This window comes from Platalea leucorodia (assembly GCF_965183815.1).
Source record: "Platalea leucorodia genome assembly, chromosome: 7".
NCBI classification, from domain to species: domain Eukaryota; kingdom Metazoa; phylum Chordata; class Aves; order Pelecaniformes; family Threskiornithidae; genus Platalea; species Platalea leucorodia.
Genome location: NC_138829.1, coordinates 54,487,016 through 54,511,277, shown reverse-complemented (window position 1 = coordinate 54,511,277; position 24,262 = coordinate 54,487,016). Strand labels below are relative to the sequence as shown.

At 38.1% G+C, this 24,262-nt stretch overlaps 1 protein-coding gene across 1 annotated transcript in view; it reads right to left on the bottom strand.

Annotated features, from left to right (window-relative positions):
* LOC309593139 (mucin-5AC-like) overlaps positions 1 to 24,262 on the bottom strand; it is a gene marked incomplete at both ends in the record, with an annotated part of 95,829 nt that overhangs the window by 33,227 nt on the left and 38,340 nt on the right. Inside the window, 10 exons of the mRNA XM_082317295.1 lie at positions 42 to 180; positions 1,030 to 1,147; positions 2,210 to 2,335; positions 2,682 to 2,898; positions 3,112 to 3,236; positions 3,922 to 4,012; positions 4,490 to 4,604; positions 5,626 to 5,887; positions 6,874 to 6,945; positions 8,558 to 8,629. Of these exons, the coding sequence (XP_082173421.1) occupies positions 42 to 180; positions 1,030 to 1,147; positions 2,210 to 2,335; positions 2,682 to 2,898; positions 3,112 to 3,236; positions 3,922 to 4,012; positions 4,490 to 4,604; positions 5,626 to 5,887; positions 6,874 to 6,945; positions 8,558 to 8,629 (1,337 nt within the window). The remainder of the gene's footprint in view (positions 1 to 41; positions 181 to 1,029; positions 1,148 to 2,209; positions 2,336 to 2,681; positions 2,899 to 3,111; positions 3,237 to 3,921; positions 4,013 to 4,489; positions 4,605 to 5,625; positions 5,888 to 6,873; positions 6,946 to 8,557; positions 8,630 to 24,262) is intronic.

Here is a 24,262-nt window from a genome sequence, read left to right as displayed (position 1 = left end):
ATTAGCATATTTCTTTAGCAAGGATTGTTACTCATTTTTACCTTGGTTAGGACATAGCTACAGTCTCCGAAGAAGGAATAATATTTCTCATCAAAAGTTGAAATGTGGGAGCCTCCTTCAATACTGCAAGTCCCGGGGCACGACTGGGTGACACAAGACCATTCACCTCCAGCACAGGTACTGAAATGAAGAGGGGATTCAGTAACATTGGGTAATGCAAGTGTAAATGAAATAGGAGACAATAAGGGCAGCTGATGCCTTAATTTTCCTTTTGAAGCATTGATCATATTGTTAAAGAAACCAACATTGCTTTGAAATCTCAGAATAAGCATGGGGCATGCACATTTATATTAGTGATAATTTTTATATATTGCTGTTCATTTCCAGTCTTGGGACAGAATTCAGTCCTGGTGAACCTGGCATCCATTCTGCTACATATGAAGCATTGCTCCTCGTCCCCATTAGCATGGCCCAAACTTCAACCATGTTAAGTATTTCTTGGAAAATAACATGCATGTTTGTGGTTCTTGTATTCATAGATAGATAGGTGCATTTGCATACACTTATGCAATAATACTTCAGTAATTATAGTGATATTGAAAAAATATATATCATATCTGTCAAACATGCCTCTCAAATGTGATCTCCCACTCTGTCTAATGCAACATGTCCCTAAATGTCATGTCTTCCATTGTATTTACATGAGCATCCTAGTATTATACTGTAGTGCTGCAAAGGACATAACACAGTACTTCACATTTTTAAACACCTGCGGTATTTAAATTTGATTGTCTCCTTTAATTGATTGGTCTTGAAATTGGTGTACCTATATATAAACTCAAATTTTTGCTTCCAGGTGTGAGGAGAAAACAAAGATGTAAGTATCCTCTAAAAATGTGTAATCAAGGAACTCCAGTTGATAAGTAGTTCCTCATTTCTTTTTAAGGGGTAATTAGTAATTTTTCCCTGTCTTCAAAATGTTCAGGTAATGCACCTGAAAAAAGAAGTATGAGAAAAGGAGTATGTTACCATGATCTGCATTTAGATGAGAAGGAGGCACCAGGAGCATAAGTTTCACCTTCATAGGTACAGTGGCATTCTTTACGGGGAATGCAGCCAGCACCGTTAATGTCATCAAATACCATTCCTAGGAAAAGAAATGGTCTGTTACTCATTCTGTGCACTGCAAAACCTGCTTTTGTGCAAGTATCTGGCAGATGCCTGAAAGCATGTTCCATTTCTTCTGTGATACACAGAAAATGAATAGAAAGTACTTTAAAATAATAGGATGCCAGCTATGTAGGGATTGAAGGGCTATATTCCATTGAAATTCCATTAGAATTCCATTCTAAAATCTTAGGGTGATCAAAAGAAACCTCTAGGGAAATATTTTTATGTTATGAACTTCATTAGATTGGAATTAGGATTAAAATTACTAGATAATGAGGTGGAATAGATGAACTATTTGTAAGACTGCCCAGGGACATATTTGTACAGTAAATATTTTTATACCCAAAGGCAGAAGATTATCTAAGAGAAGCCAATGCTATTATACAAACAAGTGATGTTGAATTCTGTGAGACACCATGGAGGATGCACAGAAGAGCTGCAAGGGGTAAAGATCCTACCATGCAGTCACTCACAACAGCACTAATTCTCAGCCCTAGAAGTAGGCATGCACAAAGAGAACACATTTGCATTGTTTGTCTTGTACTGATGTTCAGTTCTCCTGTGTAATTCTCTAAAGCGCCAGATTTTACACACTGCCCAGTGCTCTCTCAGGTCCTTGTTGTTTAGACACACAACACTGGACAGGAAGGGTTTGGTAATCTGGGGAACCAGACACAGCTTTGCTAACACCAGGTGTTATCATTATGGACAAAATATGATTAAACTTTACATACTTTCTGTGAACTGAATAGGGATGCTGAGAATAGAAGACTTCCCCTTATTGTTAGGAGCAAAGCATCTTATTCTCAGTTCAGTCATTATGTACATGTCTCAGGCACGTTTGTTGTTTAAAAGGGCATTTTTAGTAATCTGAATAGAAGTGGTTCATGTGTATCAATGAAGAAATGTAGTTATTACTTTGATGATAATAACAGCGATGACGTGATGAGAATGACACAGAATAGGAAACTTGTTAAATGAGTACAGGTAAGTGTTCTAGCAGTTTGGGCTGTGAGAAGAGGGCAGGAAATAAGCTTGCCTGGAGGACAGACGCAGCCATCTGTACAATGATCTTCACAAAGTGCAGATCGTTCCGGGTTGCTGCATGTGTCAGAGCAGGGGGAGCCACACTCCTGGTATTGCATGTTGAAAGGACATAATTTGGCTGAAAGTAGAAAGAATATTATAATGCTGACTTTTCCTTTGAAATGTTGAGAAAACAGTATTTGCAATTTAGAATGTTTTCTGTCAAGATACAATGGGGATTCCTGATCCAAATGGAGGCTGCAACGTTTTAGACTTTCCGATATATATTGAAAACCCTTAGTAATGCAAAATCCTCTAAACTTCCATATTCCCAAACTCTTGAGTATGCTCAGGTTAAAACTGATTTCATGCAAATTACATGCACCTTTAAACAGCTGTCTTCTTCAGGAAAAAAATTCACATATTTGAAGCTTACTAGATATGGGTAGTAAGCACAGGCGAAAGTCCTTTCCTGAGATACTTACGACACAGTTTGGAGGTTCTCCAGTTCAGAGGCTGTCCACCTGCATGAGCGCACTGCCGGGAGTATTCAGCAAAGGTGTTGCACATGCAGAAGTCAGCCATAGAACTATCAGAGTGGCATAGGTCTTGTATGCAAGTTTCAATGTAGTCCTGAACATTCACAAGTGCATTACAGCTTGTAAATGCTTTACTAGTTAATACTGTCTCACAGATAGAAGCCTAGGAGGGAAAATAAAGAAGATAAAACAAGTGTTTAGAAAATATGAAACTAATTATTTAAGGCATGCAGCAGAACAAACCAAAGGTCTATCTGGTCCAGAAACCTGTCCAACAGTAGCCGTAAGCAGATGTTTAGGGAAAAGTACAACAATAGGGCAAGTACACATGGAACTCCTTTGATTAACTCCTGTATCTTCCCATATCTTGAGTTACTTTCAGCTCAGGTGACTTCCCAAGCATTATACAGTTTCTTTCTATTAAGACATCCTCAGTGAATGTCTCTCTCATGAAAATATCTAGTCTTCTCTTGGAAGGGGAATGCAACTTTTTAGCATTCACTTTAGCAAAGAATGAAAAATTAAATTTAGAAAAATTTTGTTTTCAGACTTATGGTTGAGTCATATTCATGCTATATTTTTTCCAATTCTGACAAATTTTCTCCAAAGACAGGAAGAATGCATTTTACAATGAGAAAACAAATTTTGAGAGAGAGGTTCTTACAAATTCAGCTGAGCAGTTCATCAGAACAGCAGGAGGAATAGGGTCAGCACACTGCTCTGTGGGTCCATCCATCTTCTGCCTATTCCCAAACTGTATGGGAGTCAGTTTTGTCTCTGTAAAAAGCAGTCCAAATATTAGAATAATATTTACTAGTTTATTGCCTTTTGCATGGAGATATTTTCTTTTGTGACACTACGCACTATAACATGAACAGTGATTACCAAATAATATCACTATAATATGAAAGGCGAAAGGAGATGAAGAAGGTATAAAAGGACTGGATCCTAACTATTGAAAACAAGTAGAAAGTTGCATGTGGCAGGTCTTAAGAGATCTAACAGTGGTGGAAGCAGCCTAATACACGTCAAAGCCCTGAGTCTATACCTAACGGACATCATAGAAATACATAAAGAAGTATCACTAGTTTTGCAATCAATACAACCTGCACCCTATGTTATGGTATACTGCTAAAGGAAGCAAAAACAAAAGCGCCGATACTTAATAAAGCTTTTTATTACTTACTCTCTGAAATAAATTCATTGCTAACTGGAATTCCATTGAAGTCCCCACAAAGTCCACAAGTTTGATTGGCATATTTCTTATCTAGTTCCACCTAAAAGAAAGGAGGAAAGAGAGCTTAGGTTCATAGTAATGTCAACCTTCATGGTTAGGAACAGAACCTACATCAATATTGCTTATATACTTGAAATTTAACATATGTATGCTGTGCAGACTGTGTTGTGTGGTAACAAGGTAGGCACCATTGGGAAGGTCAGTGACCACCATGAAAAACTTGGTCTTATTCTAGCCCTAGGGCTGTGAACATCAGTGCATTGTGAGATCTGGAATCTGAGGAATACTTCACTGTGAGGTGGAGATGTTATAATTGGGGGTCTATTGATCGTGAGCTGAGCTTGGTGGAAAAAAAAAAAGGGGAAATTGGGAGAAGACTGGAAGACAGAACAATGCACTAAAAATGCACACAAATCCGAAAGTAACTAGTGCCTGCCTGGCTGATTAAGACTGCAAAGATGTAAACAGACTGTTTTCAAAATACAGGCTTTCTGCCATGTTTTGGATGTTTTCTTACCAGGAGGGCATCCTCTTCATTCCAAAGGAAGATCAGTCCTAACTTGGCAGAAACTTTCAAATAGCTGTTACTTCTCTCTATCAAGATTCCCATATGGCTGTAGGGCATCTGAACCCTGGGGAAAGATTACCATAATTCATCAGGGGCAGGGACAGAATATCCACACTGATATCCTTTCTCATTCTCTTTGAGAAGCTTCAGCATGCATAGGTGAGGAAATTAGTCAGAGCAGTAACTGAATACAGGCAACACAAGTTCGTAACATTTAGGCTATTTCCTATGCAATTGCTTCTCATTGTGCAAATGGATCAGCCTTGCTTTCCCTGCTGTTCCTTTTGGCTATCTCTGTTAATGGTGTTTTGCTAGATAAAATGTTGGCATGTGTCTTTGGTTGTATTGTTCAAAAAAGTGCTGGGAGGTTCTGTTTTGCAGGCAGTATGCTTCAGGATATTGCTATTTACTTCTTAAAGTCCTTGATAATAAAGGGATAGACTCTTTAGGCTTTCTGTGACATGAGTGCCGTTCACAAAGATGTACCCAAGGTAACCACGAGACTGGCTCTCTGTACATAGCTGCTATAATACATAATTCACTGTGGGATAGCTGCCCAAATTTTAACCCAGCCCTTTGGACAGGTTTCACACCCTATGCCAAAGTCAGTGCTACCATTGCTGCATAGATGGCAAGTTTCCAGGCATTTTAAATGAGTGCAGGTACAAGATACAGTCACTGCTTAACTGCATACTGTTCAGTGCAAGGACAAAAGCTGTCAAAAATTCCTCTCAAGGATCCTGTTCTGATAAAATTAGTGGAAAGTAGAAACTTAAAGGGTGTAAAAACCTAACACTTTGACTGAATCCAGCTTATAGACTCAGTTGTATGTATACATACACAATTGTAGCAGTGGGGCAGCATCTGGGGTATAGCTCATCTGAACAAAATGGACGCAGGGATAATCTGCAGAAGTGGCACTTAGCTCACTGTCAGGCCTTCTTGTTTTTGTTGATACTTCAGGAAGGACCTGAACCCTCCAGCTACTGGGGAGCAATGTGAGATCAGATGAGGGAAAGGGATGCTCGCTCAAAGAGCCCACTGGGAGCAAGAGCAGTGATAGCAGTTTCAAGTTACGAACGTACGATTTGCCATCAAGCAGGACAGAGCCACGGGTCAGTTCAATCACTACTCCTTCCAGCTTCATGACAACTTGAGTGATCATGGTAGCGTTTTCCACCATTGTACGCCTTATTTGGATGTTGAAGTCCTCATAGGGAGATTTGCAGTTGGATGCAAAGATGTAATTGCAAACCCCAGGGAAGTAAAAGATGTCCCCGTCAAAGGTCTTGAAGTGGAAGTTACCCCATGTGCTGCACACGCGGCCATTGTGAGAGGGGTTGCCAGCTGTGGATTTAAAATAACGAGTAAGAGTTTTCTGTAATTTGCTGTAGATATCCTCCCTTTAGTTGCTTTTCCTTTTTTATTTCTTTCACTAGCCTCTGTCCAAAAAGCCCATCTTCTGTTTTCCTTCTTGTCAAGCTATTTGTTAATTGATCTGTTATTTACTTAGTTCTGTTATCTTTTGTGTTTAATCTGTTTTGCATAGGGATATAGGGCCTAAGATCGGAAGAGACCTCCCGGGTCACTATGTCCAATGCTCTGGTTCTGCTGACAGCCATATTCTATAAATCTTTTCCTAAATGTATGAAGTTCTAAAGCTTCACCATAAAACCAGTTTAAAGTTAGTTTAGCTGGTACTTCTGCTAGGGAAGGCCACTCATAGCTGCACCCTTTCAATGGCTGGAAGACCTTTGCCAGCATCTTCGAAAATGTATTCCTGTCTCATTGTATGGCTGGTTCTTCTTGTGCCAGTATTGTACTTCTCCTTGAAGGGGTTCCACCTCCCTGCTCCTCCCCTCACCCATTATAGAAATCACTTATCTCTCTTCAGTCTTCATTTCCTTAGAAGCAGGCTCTCCTTACTCCCTGATTGTCCTCACAGTCCCTCTCTGCATCTCTTCCAGATTTACACTCACCCTGCTTGAACACGGGTAGTCAGAATTGTAGCCTGTGCCCTAGATAAGGTATCTCACCAATGCTTTGAACACATTAATATTTCCCTCTCTTTACTGGAAATATTGTACATGATTTTTTTAAAATTTTTTTTGTTGTTTTTTTCAGCTGCATCATATTAACAAAATGCAGGCTGAGTACTGGGGTCACATTTAGATTATCCTTGTTACCTGATGAACTGAATGCTTTTCTTATTCATTTTTTATTTTATGATGTTAAAGAATCCTACATAATTTATTAATCTCTTCAGTCACTCTACGCTCTACCTGTGTGATCAAGAACACAGATATCTGAGCCATGACATTTGTTTAACTTACCCTTTACTTTCAGTGTGTTTTGAAAAGGTGGAATTATTGTTACTTCTTGGGATTTCAAAGCTGGTGGAAAATCTAAGGGGAAAAAAACAATCAAATTTAATCTTGTTAGAAGTCCTAAAAAATGGATAGAGATTGCCTAGTCTCTTTAGTGATTAACATTTCCTACTTATAGTTACACTCTAGGGGGAAGTTTTCACAAGGTTTAATTGGTGGTTTTTACACAGTGCTTTGTGTTCTGTCTTTCTATATATTTCATGAACAGCCAAATCCCAAAGACCATATTCTTTGGCTGTAGTGCTTTCCACCATTTTTTTGTTCAAGACTCCCATCTGGCTCTGATGTTCTAAACTCAAAAGCAGCAATCTGGTCCTTAGAGCACAGTGTTGTAATAGCGATGCAGAAAAAGCAGTGCTACTGTCTATGTCTGAACCTTTGCCTCTCAGTGCACTTAGAAGCAGAAATTACTGAAGAATGTCAGAAGCTGAGGATGAGAAGGAGGAGCTGTTTTTTTTCTGAAGCTTGTATCTATCTTTGTGCTGAGACATGCACTTTTGCACAACCAACTCTAAGCAGATTTTTTTAAAAAGCAGTTTAAATTGTGAAACTTTAGTCACGTGCTTTTCATGCAATGATTTCTATTGTTAGGATCCAGCCCTAAATCTTCCATGTCCAAATCCAATGTTTTCTCTTTGGATCCAGCAACGAAAGGGATAGAATACTTAGAGAACCTGCAATGTAACTTTCTTAAGATGAGAGTCTGAGGAACTGGTGCAGTTTCTCCCTTGAAAGTATCAAAATTGTAGAATTTGATGACTTCCAAACTGTAGATTGTGCAATATCAGCCATCAGCTTTTGCATTTAGACCCAAAAATATCACTAAGACAAGTATGTGTTTTTGAAAGACAATCTCATTTAGTCTTGATGTAAGGATTTTGAGGGAAAGCACACATATTACCTTCCTTGACAATCTGTTCCAATAATTAAATGCACTCACTATTATTAAATAATTTGAGGTACACTTCCAGTTGCGGTTTATCACTATTTTAATTGCCAGCTAGTGACCTCATAAATTGCAGATTGCAGGGCAGGCTTAATGACTAATTGTTTCAGCCTGTCTTCACTAATATACCAGTCAGCGTTATATCCTTCCACCCTTATTTTCCTCTGCGTAGTTATGCTGTTTGCTCTGTACAGTTATGTGTCATGCATGATCTTATAGTGCTTACTCTAATGTTTAAGGCAGTTACAGTTTTCTTATTCACTCGTGAGTGATGTAGTCATCTTGACACAGAATAAAAAAAATGTATCTTTTATTACCTACTATCAAGTACCTTGGTGATATGTATATATACACACAACTCTTCTGAAAATACACTTTTAGATAGAAGGTATGTACCTTTCATGAAGTTAAAGATTAGATTACTGTATCATATCAGTGGACCAGATCCACTGGGCCAGATCTCAGAGGAAGTTCTCCAGTTTAGAGCAGTCAGAGATTGACTGGAAGTTGGATATATTATACATAGGATTTGTCGCTCCTTTTTTTTTTTTTGGGGGGGGGGGGGGGAAGCAGAGGAAAGGAAAGTATGTTCTAGCTAGGAATAAGAAGATCCTAGTAATCTTATTATTCATCTGTATAATTTGGGACAAAATTTTAGAAATTGATCAGCATAAAAATACTTACGTTTTTGTCGCTGCAGGATGGACGGAGAAACATAGTTTGATTTTGTTTGTTGTTCATCCTCCTGGGCTTGAACTGCATCAAAAAGAGTGGAGGAGGAAAATATTAATGTCTAATTTTCTTGAATTCCCTCATAATTTCTCAATTATATCTGTTTAAACATGCAACAGTCAGTATATCAAAAATTAGCTAAGCTATGTTCATGTACAGGAGTCAGATTTGCATCAGGACTTGTGCTACATGTAACCATGATGGCCATATACCACTTCTTCAGCTTTTTTTTTTTTTTTTTTTCCTAATAAATTACTGCAGGGAAGCCATCAAAAACATCTCTGTCCTCTCTTACTGAAAGCCAAAGTTACTCTGTATTTTACAGTTTCAAGCACTTTTTGTAATAAGCAGCAGAAGGAAAATAAACACACAAGCCACACAGAAAGAAATAGGTCTTTCCCACAGATACATTTGTGAACTGTTGATTTTGCCCCAAAGCAAAACTTTTTGTTTCCAGCGAAGAAACCATTTTTCATTCCATTCCACTGCAGCATCAGAATAGGAATACACACAAAATCTGCAGGGGTCAGAGGGGCTTTTAATGCACTGCTTATTGAGAGTTCGTCAGAGGGCAGGTTGCAGGGGAAGCTGTGCTGGCTGGAGAAAACCGAAAAGGCAGGCTCACCCTCTGCTGCATCCCACAACAAGGGCAGTCTGTGGGTAGCACCGCTAGAGGGGCTAATGCCGAAATCAGAGCTGCAGGGAGCTCTGTGAGTCCCTTCCTTTTCACACCAGCTGCGAGTCTGCAGCCAGTGTTGGAAGGACACATCGTGCCTGTCTTTAAGCTTTGAACCATTAAGTGCTTCTGGGCTCCTCTTCTCCACTGCCTAGCCTCAGAGAGCTTTTTGCTTATCTCTCCATGCACTATATGGCTCCAACACTCTACCTCACGCCATATGCATCGCAGATTCCTGTTTCCATTGCACAGTGTGGTAATGCTACAGTTAGTCTTTTGATGGGCTATTCTTTGACACTACCACTTTTTGACATATGTTAGTGTGGAATTACCTGGAAGTAGGAAAAAGTAAAATAATACAGTAGGATCTGCGTCTGAGATCAAAATACACTGAAAACTAACGTTGTTACCTTAAACTTTAAGGGAAATTAACAGGTGAAGTATACATAAAAAAAGATTTCCACTCATCTGTGAGTATTAAGTGCCCTCGTAGAATATTTAAGGCAACTCCATTTGTTTTCACCCCATCAAAAACCAACCCTGTGCTCTAAGCTTTAATGCAACCTCATGTGCAAGAATATGTGAACTTTTAAAATCTGTTGTCCCAAGTTTTTCAAGCAAAATTCTTCCTTTCTTTCAATACTGTGTCATTAGCTGATAAAACAAACAAAATCTTTAATAATGCATGCAGACAGACTCCACTGATTCCTTCCTAAAGCCACTTTTGCAACTTTTGGTTTGTGCATTTAGAAATGCTGTACCATCTTGAAGTGGACATGAAAAGCTAAATGCAAATCTTGAGGCATTTTGGTAGAAATGTGAGTTCCAAGGGAGTTCCACTGAATTCAGTGGAACTATTCCAGATTTCGGCTGGAGAAAATAGGATAAGAGCATGGATTACAACATAAATTTTCAAGACAGTTAATTTCCTCTTCTTAGGAAGCAAAGTATTTGTAACAGAAAAGAAAATCTTGCATAAAGGTAACAGGTTCATTAGCTTAACAAAGCCAAGAAAAAAATGTTTCAAGCTTTGAAGCAAGTTATAAATTCTTTAAAACAGTAAAAATGCCAAGCAAGTGAATCTTCCTACCTTTGATCTGTATGAAGGCAAGTGCTAGTATTGATATCCATAGTGGTATTCGCGTCCCACAACCTGTGCCCATCTTCTGGAAGTCCGGTAGAAACTACCGAACAACCTGCCTCTGAGGAAATACCTGTCTGCTCCTGAGTCTTATATACTGAAAGAGTAGGTTTTGGCTCAGTTCCCAGATTGTTTCACAAGGTTCTTGAAAGGTGGGGCTTCAGACATTTTCGTTTTCCTTTGCAGGTGCACAGGTAAATAGAGGATGCTCTGACTTTCCCTCAGGTATTTGCACTCTAGGAGGAGTCTTCTTTCTACAGGTCTTTTTGATGTCTTTTTGATTGTCTAGAAGTGAGCAGGAAGAATTTTTGCTCAGGCTTAGTCTTCCCAAATTGTTATATATTATGGGATAAATACAATTTAAGAGACTTCTGAGTGACTTTTGAACAGGAGCTTGGAATGAATTACTTCACTTTTTAAATTTTCCTCCTTATGGTAAATGATGGCAACTTAACATCTCAAAAAACCCAAGGAAGTTCCATCTGACACCAATTTTTTTAATGAGTTTGCACCTCTTTATGTAGCTACTTTGCCTGTGAAAATGGATAAATCAAATGTCATCTAAGGTTAGCATTTATCCACAGGCCAGACACAACACAGGACTATGCGGTGAAAATGCCTCAGCATTGGAGAGTCAGTAATACGGACCTTTCCTTGAGGGATTCTTCTTCTCATATGGGCAGTTTTAGTGCTAATTCAGCTGTTTCCCTTCTGAGCAAACATCATTTCACCATAACAAATTAGATTGATTCTACCTGCAATAAAAAGTATAGATGTTCTTGGTGATTGCTGTTCCTAGAGACACAAAAAGACTGATTTGCAAGAATGTCCTTTGGAATGTTCCTTATCTTAGGAACAATGAGAGAGTGAACAATGTTTTGTGAATATGTCAATATATTTATTTACAGCTATATTACTTTGGTGAATTAACCTTTTATAGTGTTTTACCCTGGGGTGTAGAGAAAGACAGTCTTTCAGTAGGAGGATGGATCCCATAATCGCACATGGGATCAAACGGTTCCTGCAAATAAGAAGGTACTGGGATGGTCTCTGTATTCTCTGGCAAGAGCACAAGACATAATTAGCTTTAAAACTGGGAATGAAGTTTAGGTTAAACATTGGGGAGAAAATTTCTTTTTGCAAGGATGGTGAAGTACTCATATAAGTTGCCCAAGACGACTGTTGAATTTCCATCACTGGTGGTTTTTAAGAACAGGTTAGAAAAACACCTACCTGACAATGGTGTAAGTGCTGTTGATAGTGCCCTGGGGCAGGGGAATAGACTAAATGGCCATTTGAGATTCCTTCAAACATGATTTTCTATGATTTTTTCTGAAAAATAATATGTATTCTCTCTGTTGGAGCAGTTATATTTGAGAAAGTAACTTCAACATTAAGAGAGAAATAAAAGGCACATTTTTTTTTCCCTAAGCAGTAAACAAGCAAGAAAAGGTGCTGTCTTTCCTGAACATTTTTAAAGTACAACTGGTTATTAATATTTAAATAAAAGTGACATAACTAAATAAAATTGGAAGTGTTGAGGAAAAGAATTGATTTATTTCAGTCATGACTTTTACCTCTGGCAACTTCATTGACATATAAGTCTGTAGAATTTACCTTAGTATTATTTAAATGAGGAAAAGAAGATGACTACAAGATACTTGCATATACAGAAATACATGCAGTGAAAATTTAAGGGAAATGTTATCACCTCTGACAGTTACTGTCAAAGTTCACTTAGTCAGTGAGGAGCACAGTGGCGGCAAGAGTAAGTCCTGTGGCTCAGCACTAGATTGGGGCAGGCAAGGGGGTTCTCGGAGCCCGGGAAGCCCGAGGGCAAGCAGAGGTACCCATCAGGATAAGACGAATGAGACCGTCGTATACCATTTTCATACATCCTCTCTGCAGAATGCAAATAAAATGTCATAGCAAATTTGGTTAACTTTTGGGTGCAGTAATGATTGAAATCAGTGCTTCCATTTATATGTCTAAGAGCTAGAATGATGGACTCATAGAGACATGCAGAAGGTGTCTAGTCCACCTAGTGCTATATTGGAGTAGCTTCATTTCGAGGGAAGGAGAAAAACATTTTTAATTGATAGAAACTATGACACTTCCTCTGTGCCAGCACTGAAATGCAAGTTAACATGGATCTGCCTGCTGGGCTTTTCACTGGCTGGTCATTTGCCCACTTCTGAGGCCAAGTTTAAGCTCTAGAATTGGTGCTGGGACAGTAGGCTTTGCATTCAGCTGAAGTACCATTCTGGTTGTGCCTAATTTTTGATCTGTGAAAATTCAAACCTGTGTTTTTTATCTGAAAGTTTCTATGGAAAAGTGAGACAACTGATCAGTTTCTACTCAAAGTTGTTCATTAACATTATAGGTGTTCTCCGAATTAAGTGAAGATGAACTACATTTCAAACAGTTGCAGTAGGTATTTTATAGTATGATACAATATAGTCTATCTAAAGTAAAGCTATAGTTAAAGACTAAAATAGGGATACAACTCCTTTTATGTCCTTTACTAGATCTTAGTCAAACATGGTGCCATTGATCCATTCCTTTACTTCCAAATGCTTAAATAAAACTCATTCATTGATTGAAAATCAAATCACATTAATACCTGAGACTTGAAACCCTATTTCATTAACATGAATAGTTCTCCTGCTGTCTCTTAGTTGCACATGGTAAAGGACCAAGTACATAATGCTTTGATCTCCACTGCAGCCTCTATACTTTACTGTAAAACAGGTAACATGTAATATGGTTAGGCTCTATTTCTGGTTTTATTTCTATTATCTGTTCATTTCAAAGGTTGCAGTGTCATTTAGAAGAACCCAAGCAAAGCATAGCAAGTTAAATCAGGCATTGGAAGCTGACTAGCTGCAATGTAAGAGGCTAGTTTACACCAGTATGACTAGGAAGTAAAAATATATTGAGTATAGTATCTCTCATTTTATTTAACCGTTTTCCTTTGGGAAGAAATTCAGTCACAGAACATCTTAGAGTCCTGTATTAAGACATTCTACCTACGCAAAGTTAGTAGAGAGACCTCATTTTATAAGTATTGCATGTGAAATATACCCATGCTCTTATATTAACCAAGTTCTTTTCCTGGGAAAGATCTGGAAAGTCATGACTGGTGTGGACTGGGTCAAGTGGACAATAGTATTAGTATTAGGGTTAGCACAATAATGCAAGATCACCACAAGTTCCCAGCGTAACCCTGCACTGGTATGAGGTGTTTTCCCTGTAATAAAACATTCAGAGGTTGAACAGCATTGTTTTAGAGAATGCCTGCCTTCACACATTTTCCGCAATTCCAGTGCCAAATTTCAGGTTGTCATTCCCAAGATTTTTGCATACAGAATAACCCTTCTCATGACTGGCTGCTTCTGCCATCTGTATCATTGCTGTTTCTTTGCTTCGGATCTACCTACAATCAATACTGCTCTGCATTCTTCTCTTCCTCTTCTTCCTCCAGTGTCCTCTATCTTCTTCTTGACATACCCACTTCAAGACAACTTGGGATCTGGTGGGGTTTTTTTGGGGGGGTTTTGTTTGGTTTTTTTTTTTTTTTTCAGAGTATTTGGCATTACATACAATGCTATATATTCAGAGTATGGCTCCCATTGGTTTCAGCAGTAGCTGAATGCTCAGCATGTCTGCACATTCAGTCTCAGTGTTTCAAGCTGATTGTCCAGAAAATGAAGAATGCACAGTTAAAAACCACGATAATAATTTGATATAAATCTTTTAACAGGCACCACAAATGAACTTTGTGGCACTCAAGCAGCTTGATGATACTGCTCTTGCTCTTTTCAGTGTTTCCCTCATTCAGTCACGTCAAATTTAAGTTCTGCAACAAACAAACAAATAAACAAACAAAGCAGGAAATCTTAAAGACAATTTTACCAAAAAGATCCCTGCAATGCTCTGAGTAAGAGAAAGTTCTGCAGAAAAAAATTATGTGCATCCTGTACCATAAGGAGTATGAACATAGGGGCCAGGGTAAGGTTTCCATGTTATCTGAACACGTCCAGGATATCTCTGTGTAAAAAGGTGATAAACACTTAAGCCTCTTTATAGCTTGTAAACACAGACACCACAACTGTGCATACTAATACTTGCACTTGGTATTGTAGACTAAAAAATTGATGTACACAAACATACTTGAGGACATATTTACATTGTGCAGTGGTGCATGTTGCAGAGATCCCTCTGTTAGCAACAGCCAAAGTAAATTTATAGTAGGAAATAATGTCACTACATTGATATGAAGTTACAGCTAAGAGTATTTGCCTTTCTCTGAGGCACTGACACTGCAACATTGTGTTTGGGATCTGAGCTGATATCTCTACCCAGTGCTATAATGTGCCATATGGTCATAGCAGCACTGCTTAAAGCCAGCTGAAAGCTGGACTCTGTTATGTAGTGCCATAGTGCCCCAAAATAAAAAATCAGTCTTTAGAAGCAATTGGTGTTTGTAGGCTCAGAGAAATAAATGGTGCAACTAGCAAAAAAGGGGGTAGAGCGCTGAGATGAGCAGTGTATCTAAACCCTTAAAGGAGCCTATTAGTGATGCGCAACCTCAAAAAAGTCTACATGTTAGAATACTCTGGTGGACATCATTCTGCTGAATGACACTCAGATATGTTTGTAATAATATAAACAACAGACTGTGTAAGAAGTGGATATACATATACTATTACCACTAGTGAGTTTTGTCATAGGTCCTATTATTAGTGGAATTTGTATGGTTCTTCCTCCACTGGACCCTTGCAAAAATCTGTTTAAATCTGTAGCAGACTTTCTTTATCCCGAAAATGCATGGAAGATATAATCAAATGCATGTGAACAAAGACAAACATGGAGAAGGAAACAAAATCCTTTAGTCTATGTATCATTCAAGCCTCTGAGAAATTAATTAAATTTATAGCTGTGGTATAAAAGTTAGCAGAGACCTCTTTAGTATTTCAATTCAAATATTGCCATTCATTTTAATAATTAAAGTTTCTATCATGTCATCCTCCTTGAGGGGAGAACGTATTGCATTGGGGGTATGCATGTGTGTGTTGAATCTCTGTAGTAAAATAACTTTTAGAAGTTGCTTTTCTATATTTAGCATTTCAGTTTACAAATTTAGATAATAGTACAGCATAAAGACTTAAACAATGGAAGATGTTAGACAAAATACAGGAAGGTACAAATTGGCCACAAATTAAATCCACTTGGAAATTTGGATGAGGTTTGTAAGTGTCAAAGGATCACCATCAGTTCTGCAAGACCTTATTGCAGTAGCAGGGATCAGGACCATAAGTATTTTGAAGACAATCCTGATGTTCACTTATGTGGTTATTGGTATGATGCTTTATATTAACATTGTCTTCACCCATTGTTTTATTTCTGTTTAGTAAATTTTATGCAAAGCTTCTATTTACTTTTATAAAATATTATTAAGTTTGCAAGGGTACACTGGGAAGTATTGGTGTTACAACCATCAGTGCAGTTTCATGAGATAGATAGTTTTAAATTACATGAGTGAAGTATGTTTCTTAGAGGATTCTTGCTTTTTTTATACAGAGCTTCGATAATTAGTATCTCTTCAGTCATTTGTTCAGTTATTTTTAACTATGTGTCCTAACGCTTTGTTACTGTGTGTTATTCAAACCTTACCCTGAATATAGACTTATCAATTTCCTCAGTTACTTTTCTGTGGTGTCCATCACTGGAGTACCTGAGAAGTTCATCAGTAATAATATATTGCTTTTGAAAATATGTTTGGAAATACTTTGGGTTTATTATCTTTGTTTTACAAATTGCTAGATGAGGCATAGAAAAGTTATGGGTATCCAGTAATTTTGGGTGAACAGTCTAACACTCTTAGGATTGATTTTTCAAAGTCCTGAGCTTTATTTTGGTAGTGTGCGTGTTTCAAATATAGACTTCAGGTAGAACTGTGAAGGTGCCACAGTTCTGCAGCTGAGATGCTGAAGTATCCAGCACGGCATCTAGAAGAAAACAAATCACTGACTGTGAAAATTGCAGTGTGAACAGATATGCGCAACATTGAAAAGGAACTATTCAAATTGAGGGAGAAATTCAATCCATTTCAACATGTTGACATCTGTGTGCCACATTCACTCTACAACAGCAAATTTCTCCAGGCAATGAGAGGGCAGACTGTGGACAACCGTCACGCTCACAACATGCTCTCATTCAACCTTGAATCAGGGTTCACCCTCCCTACAGCAGGTGCTTGATGTGTACCCAGTGAAATAGAAACCCAGTGGAGAACAGCAGGATCCAATCATATACTTAGAGATTGTGTAATACTGCATACGCACAAAGATGGCACATTATGACTTCAGATAGCTTGCACTTATTACTCACGTAAGTAATCCTTCCTCATTAATTCTGAGCAGGTAGAGGATAAGTTCTCATAAGAAATTTTCATTTCTCTGGGCTCTATGTCGTAAGTTATCACAGACTGTGGGTTTTAGATATATTCTCTAAATATGCATCATGGAGGTGACTAATTGGTCTGCATGGTTTACTAAGCCGAGCTGTCAGCCTCCTTATCATTTTGGAATGCCAAAGTATGATATAAAACAAAAATGCTGTCAAACTTGAGCAGCGAGACTTGTACTGTATTAAACATTCAATCCGTCAGTGGATGAATTGTCTGTTGACCTCCTTTATAGTTAGGTTTTTGCTTTATTGATCTGAAAACTTTGAAAATCCTTATCTGCTTTGATCTGTTGCTGGGACTGAAAACTGGTGTTGCATGTTCATGTTTTGTACATAAGAACTGTATTGACTGAAATTTTTTCCCTTGACCTGCAATGACTGCTGGATTTATGGATGAGTAGAAGATGATTCTGCTCCTTTCTATTGTCATAATCAGGCAAACTTTATCAATGGCAGTTCAACTGTCAAACAGTCTTCAGTAGGAGTATGATGTTGTAAGCTGGTAGTGATTGCTGTAGCCATTGTCTAATTTTGACAGAGTACATTTTCTAACTCTGCAGCTCCTTTGAGTACTAACAATATTTCTGACTGAATGCAGGCAGAGTCTGCATTGTTAGTAATAAAGTGAACAGAGAGAATCACACATAGACTTCAGATCTGAAGCAGAATTTGGTGAGGAGCTGATTATGAAAGTAAAACTAAATTAGAAACTGTTTACAGTTGCCCTAGAAATCAAAATAATGATATTTCTAGATTCCCTGGACAGCGTCAAATTCTCCTAGTTTTCATAATAAAAATGGTATTCAAGTACTTCATTTCTAGAGGATAGATTTACCTTTTCATTTGCTTCTCTCAGTTTTCAAATACTTGATCTTCTTTTGTGTCTCACCTGTCTCTTGATACAGTGGCCATTGTGGTAAGGTGGAATATGTGGAATTTCTTTTGTCAAATTTTATCTTCCTGATACTTTTGTCCTACATTATGCTATCTGAAGACTTACTCTGTGTGTGATTAGTTCTGATACATGCTTGTGGGCTGAAGCCATTATACAGGTACAGAGTAGAAGAGCTATGATTCCTTTTGTGCAACACAACAAAGCACATTTATCTCCTGTTTACATTGCCCCACAACTACCTTTAGGGAAACACCCCTCTGTCAGTTCTTTATGTGTCTTCAGTGCTTTTTTTCCTTCTTTTGAGAATATGGTATGTGATAGAACAAGAGTAATTTGTGCTAGAATGTATTTAACTTATTGGCTGCAATATATTATTTATGTTTCAGTTTCGTGACTGATCCTGCTTATTGGCGAAAGCACTAAGCCCTGTTGTTGAATAAGTTCAAGTAATTTTGTGGAGAGCAAGCTTTTGACTGTTGACTCAAACTAAGCTCAACACTTATCCATTCCCCTCTTAATAAAACTGGAATGTTGTTACTGTTTCTGGAAAGTGTTTTGGACACTCCAGGTAGAAAACACTGCACTAAAGCAAATAAGATATGCAATAATGAATACATTGAAGGCAGATCTGAACTGACAATCTTACAATCTCTATGCAGTGGATGCTGAAGAAATCTGAAGAATGCTTGTCCGTTGTAGAATTAGTTACGTGTTCATAGAAATGGCTGCAAAACTTATTTCTTAAAAAGGCTGACTTTTTTGGAAATTGAAAATTAAGTAGGGTTTCTTATTGAAGTTTATCTCAGATTAATATTGACACAAAGGGTTGTCTTCCGTTATTAGCTTTATCAAGGTAATAACATTTTTGATAGAGAAAATGTTGTCATGAAATGAGGAAACATTTTTTCTGTCTGTACAAAAAGGAACAAATAAATTAGTTTGCTACAATCCTTAGAAAGAAATAGAAAAATTTGACATGTGTTTCATGGCAGACAGTGAGCTCTTAAGCTTTCTGAAACAAGCACAATCCAGAAGGCTGTCCACCTCCATTTTCTGTTTCTGTCCAACAAGAAGAGAAACAGGAAAAGTAAGTTTGCTTTTATGGTGTGGATCCTGCAGTTTTGGAACTCCTTTGTATGCTCATTTGTTCTCTCTGAATCATTCTTGCAAACAGGTGGGGAGCACTTTCTTTTCTTACAGGTTTTGGATTGAATTCAAGACTCCAGGAAACTCAAGTCTCTTATGCTGGTGTACTTTCAAAGTAGTTCAGCATAACTCAGTTGAGCTGCACAGAAGTAAACCTGCATGTGAGTTCCATGCTCTTTCAATGATATTCAAAACAACTTCTAGTACATTTCAAGACTCAAAGATTTAAAGCCATCAGAGATCATTGTGGTCACTTTTGTTGAACCAGACCTCCTCTATAACCCAGTCTACACTCTCATACACTTTTTATTCTGTACTTTTTTCATGTAACTTACCAATTTACATTTGATTTAGGGCAAATCATTTAGGCAAACATCCACTCTTGGCTCAGAGATTCCCAATGACAGAGAATTGTCTGTGTCTGTTGATAAGCTGTTCTAGTTGTTATATACTCAACATTGCTAAATGACAGAGTCTTATTTTTCTAAGGGAAGAGTCGAGGGGAGTAAGCATACATACATCAGCAGCTGAAGCATTGCCCAGCTGAGCACTAAGTCAGTTTGCTAAAAGACTGATGTTAAAATTTGGCTAAAATAGGTTTGACTGCCTTGTTTTTCATGGAGAGTTTCAGCTCCCAGGAACTCAGTCCAGTTTTGTACCACACAAAGTGAAGGTGGATCAGATCAAGACAAAATACTGCTTGTAGGTGAAAAAAGTGAGAGAAGCCATTCAGTGTATTAGGAATCGTTTGGGTTGCATGTAACCAAAGGTGTTTTCACAACATTGGAGCTGTACAACGGTCACTTCAGCATACTCTTTTAGACTTTGTGGTGTATTTCAACTTTGCTGCAACAGTGGTGTATCAAAAGCCTTAAATGATGTAGTGTTCGGTCTTACAATTTGTATAATGCTTAATGATTACTGAGCTATTTATGCACGTTATGGTTTGAAGCTCCATCAAGATAGACCCCTGTTTGAACCAGCTTGTCATGGCTCACATGAACTCATTGTATTTACACTGATTAAGCTAGCTGAGGAAATACAAGATGTTTTCTTACTGCAATCACTTTCCCCTCTAGTGGTTCCAAGCTGAACTTATAAGTATTACTAAGAGTTCATAATGCAAGTTTTGTACATTTTCTCTCATGCAGCATTCTAATAGCCTAGATTCTTAGGTAGTCAAAACAGGTTTTGGTGTATCTGACCTATAAAATCTTCTGATAATTCAATTAAACTTTGTCCACTGAAGGATTCCTTCTCAGATATTCACAAAACTTACTATGCAGTTCTCAAAGCCAAAAGCAAAACCTTTGCTCAGCTTGCCCTCAGGTCTACAGCCAGTAATGATTATTTCTGTGTTGTGCAGTCCATTAAATTCAGCGGTCCTGGGAGATGAGCCACCCTGATAAGCAATCTACTTTGACAATCTACTTTTCCGCTACTGAAGATAGGGGGAAATTCCATGGGCTTGGAACATGAGTCTTTTTAACTTCTGAAGTAAAAATAGATATACACAGTTGGCTTCTAGCTCAGAAGTTTAAAAATCAGAGGTATTGAAGGGATGGTGATTTGTGCTGGTTCCCACCTTGGTAAATAAAGGAATAGAGTAGAAACACCTGAGAAACCTGGTCAGAGCCAGAACTGGAAATGACTAGGTAAATAAATGGGTCTAAGAACACTTTCCCTGTGTAAAGAGCAATGACTGCTTTACACTGTACAGTTCCAACATATAAGATTAGCTAGGACAAATCCTATTAAAATTTTAAATACACCACAAACCTAGCCACTGTCTAGGGCAGTGTATAACAAAGCTCAGTATTTAATAACAGAGGATAGCAGGTTAACTGCTAAGTAAGGGTGGAGGCCAGAGCTATGGCACTGATAAAGATTTTAAGTGCCCAAACTCTGAGTGCATGAGTTCAATCACTCTTCCCTTTGCCATTCCCTGAAAACAAGGCACTTAAAACTCAGAGCCACATTTCATATGTGAAAACAGTATTTGTTGAAATACTGGAAATCTGAAAAAATGCTTTTGTCGGCAGCCTTCTTGACATGCGCCTATTCAAACCAGGGAAGAAATGGTGTGATACATAGTATTGGAGAAACAGCTCCAGATAAAGATCTCCTTTGCATTGCTTTTTCTCTTCATTCCAATAAACACAAAGAATAAAACTACCCTTGTTGGAAGCGCTGCCACAGAATGTGCCCTGGCAGGTGTGCAGAGAATTTTCTTGTGTCCCTCTGATGGGAGTTTTGGGAGATAAAGAAGGAAAAGTGGAAGGAATGATAGTTGTTAGTAGTATCTTGTAGAATGGTAAAGTTGCATCTTAAGCTCTGGCTACAATTACAAAAGAGATTTGCTTACAGCACACTGTTTCTTGAAGGTATTGTAACACTAGTTAAGGTGAGCTAAAAGAGCATCTTCTGGAAATGCAATTGAGAGGGGCTGAGCTGAATTGAAGGTGTTATGAACAGACATCTTCCATCATGTGTCACTACCATAACCTGCAAGTAACATCTTCGAGCTTAAAGAGAGGGTTTACCCTTACAATTAATAATGTATTTAGAGAGTTATGCAGCTATCCAGCTTACTGGCAATTGCTTCTCATGTCCCCCACACTTTGGCTCTTATTAGTACATCCTTGACTTTATTTGAAGATAGCCATAAGTCTGATGGTGATTCCTGACGCTCTACTATTGCTAGCAGGAAATGTAATCATTGCAAGAACCACTGGTAGTCACAGATTGAAGTTTGATTTGAGAATTTCTCTAATAAAGATGAAGCTGCAGTATATGCTCCTGGCAGCTTGCATACGTAAGATTGTGCAGAAGTGCTCTGGAAGCATAAGTGTTTCAAACTTCCTCAATGGTAAACAGAGAATAACTGAATGGAAGTAATATGATGCTATTTTACTAACATGCTAACTGGAATTATAGCAAACTGTGCCACTTTCCTGGCTGGTTTTTGGCACTTTTTCGGCTTTTTGGCACCTCTGCAATTCCTAAATTCCCTTTGCCAACCCAAAATCAACTGCTCAAATAGTTTTTATGTTCCAGATTTTTCCAATTTATCTGGCTAATTTTGATGCCAATTCTTTTTTCCAGAGTGCCTGTTGCCCATCCAAGGTTGGTATCATCAAGAAATGCCATTATCCAAATCACGAATTAAATACTGAATGGAACTATGTTCAGAACACATACCGATTTATATGTTCATACAAAGAACTAGGATGATTTGTGATATTAGTATAATATTTACTAATAATTTGCTATATTAGTTTAATAAATTATTATTGCCTTGCCACTGCATATGCCCCAGGTTTTTCCATAATTACATTCACTTGCAGATCAACATATTTCAGTCAGGAAGTTTAACTCTATTTTGAACCAAAACACCATGGTCAGGTTAAACTCCAGATTGCGAAGTGTATTCTGTCTTTATCTGTAGTAAAATCTATGGCTGAAATAATGAAATATATTGACCCTATAGTCCTTGTAATTAATTATGTCAAACATCTGTGTAATTATTCTGTGACTACCTGCAGCGTGTGACTTTCTGTTGACAAGATCGTGCATTTTCATTGCTTGGAAAAGTAGTACTTTAAATTCGGAAAATAATCTGGTGCTGTCCCAGTTAAATTCAGTCCAAATCAAGCCTTGTTCCAAGTCTCATTTCCCACTTGTTTGGCAGAGATTTTCCTGACGAGTCCTGACTATGTCCCTAGCACGGTTACAAGGCAGGCTTGCTACGTACAGGGAGGCAGCAAGACTCTCTGCAACTGGGGAAAGGCAGAGTCTCTCTTTAGAAGTTTTTCTGTACTGGCAGGGAGTGAAGTAGGGATTCAAGGAGCAAAGCTCGTATGAGAATAGAGTGATGCTGCTGAGGGAGATAGAACTGGGCAGTTTGGATGAAACAGACTCCTTTTGTGGCACAAAGGGGAAAAAGGCCATTTTTCTAGTTGGTAGGGTCAGAATATGAGGGAGGAAGGTTTTGACCCTTTTCACCATAGTCAATTTCATTTTCAAATACCACTGAATGAGGAAATTCTGCATTCACATGAACTTAACGATCAGTGGTTGTGGCTAGAGGTGCTTATTCTGACAATTATTTGTTTCAATGAACAGCTTCCAGATCACCTATTTGTATCTGCCATCTTTGGGAGCTACAGAATATTTGTCTACTTTTATTTGTTTAAGTTTCCATATTTGTTCAAGGTGCCAGCTGGGAAGTGGCTTTTGGTAAGTACAGAAAATAATACCTACCTTATCATGGAAAAAATTTTAGGTTACATTTCTAATGTGATTCTTACATTGGGAAAATGTGTGGAAGTGGTGCTTTCCACACTATAATGCCATCTTGGAACTACATAGGAGAGTCATGTTCAATGCTGTTTGAGAGGGAAACAGGATTTGCCAGTAAGATCCAACTCGAAAGAAGCAGAGGAGCCCAGCAGAGATTTCAAAGGCAAAAGGTGAATTGCCTGAAAGTGCTGCATCTCTCCACTCAATTAAGGACACAGATGATGGAGTACTTAGTGTTTGTAGCAAGGCACCTCAGTCTCTTGCTGCATGTAGCAACCGGTAGTGCAAAAGATTGGAAGGAGAGCTCTAGTCTCCCAAAAGGTGAGACAACAAGAAAGGCTGCCTGAAGGCACATCAGTCATGCAGATATCTTGCTGGAGGAGACGAAAATCATCTTGGTCTCAAATAAGATTAAGGGAATACGCAAACCCTTAGAGAAATGCTGTTTTCATATGAAAGCATAGAAATGCATTGCATAGAAATGCAATTTTTCATATGAATAGTGGGGTGGAAGTAGGGTTTTTTGCAGAACTCTTAAGGTTTCTGTTTTCATCTGCTGTTTGATTATTGAACCTTAACTAGCTGAAGCAAGGAAGGCAGTGTCCTAGACCAGCTAACACTGGCTTTTTCTGCCAGCTCAGACCCTCTGGCTGCTTTGTAAAATTGTTTCCCGTGCCATTTGCTGATCTCATTTAATATCCCTTTTGATAACCAGCCTTCCAGAGGTATCTGACCATCGCACTAGCTCTGCAGCCAGCAAGGCAAGAGACAGTAACCTTTGAAAAGCTGTGATCTCTGAGACAATTGCTGAATTTTACAGACAGTGAATTAGAGGAAATCCTGCTGACAATTTTTAATTTGGGTTTTAATTGTGTAGTAATGTATTTAAAAATAAGATAAAGATATTTATAACTTAGATGAGTCCTTTGGAAAGACTGAAAAATTCTCTTCTAAAGGAAAAAAAAATATAAAGTAAGTCAAACTAGGACTTGAGGTAAAGTTCAGTTAAATTTGCAAGTTAGACCT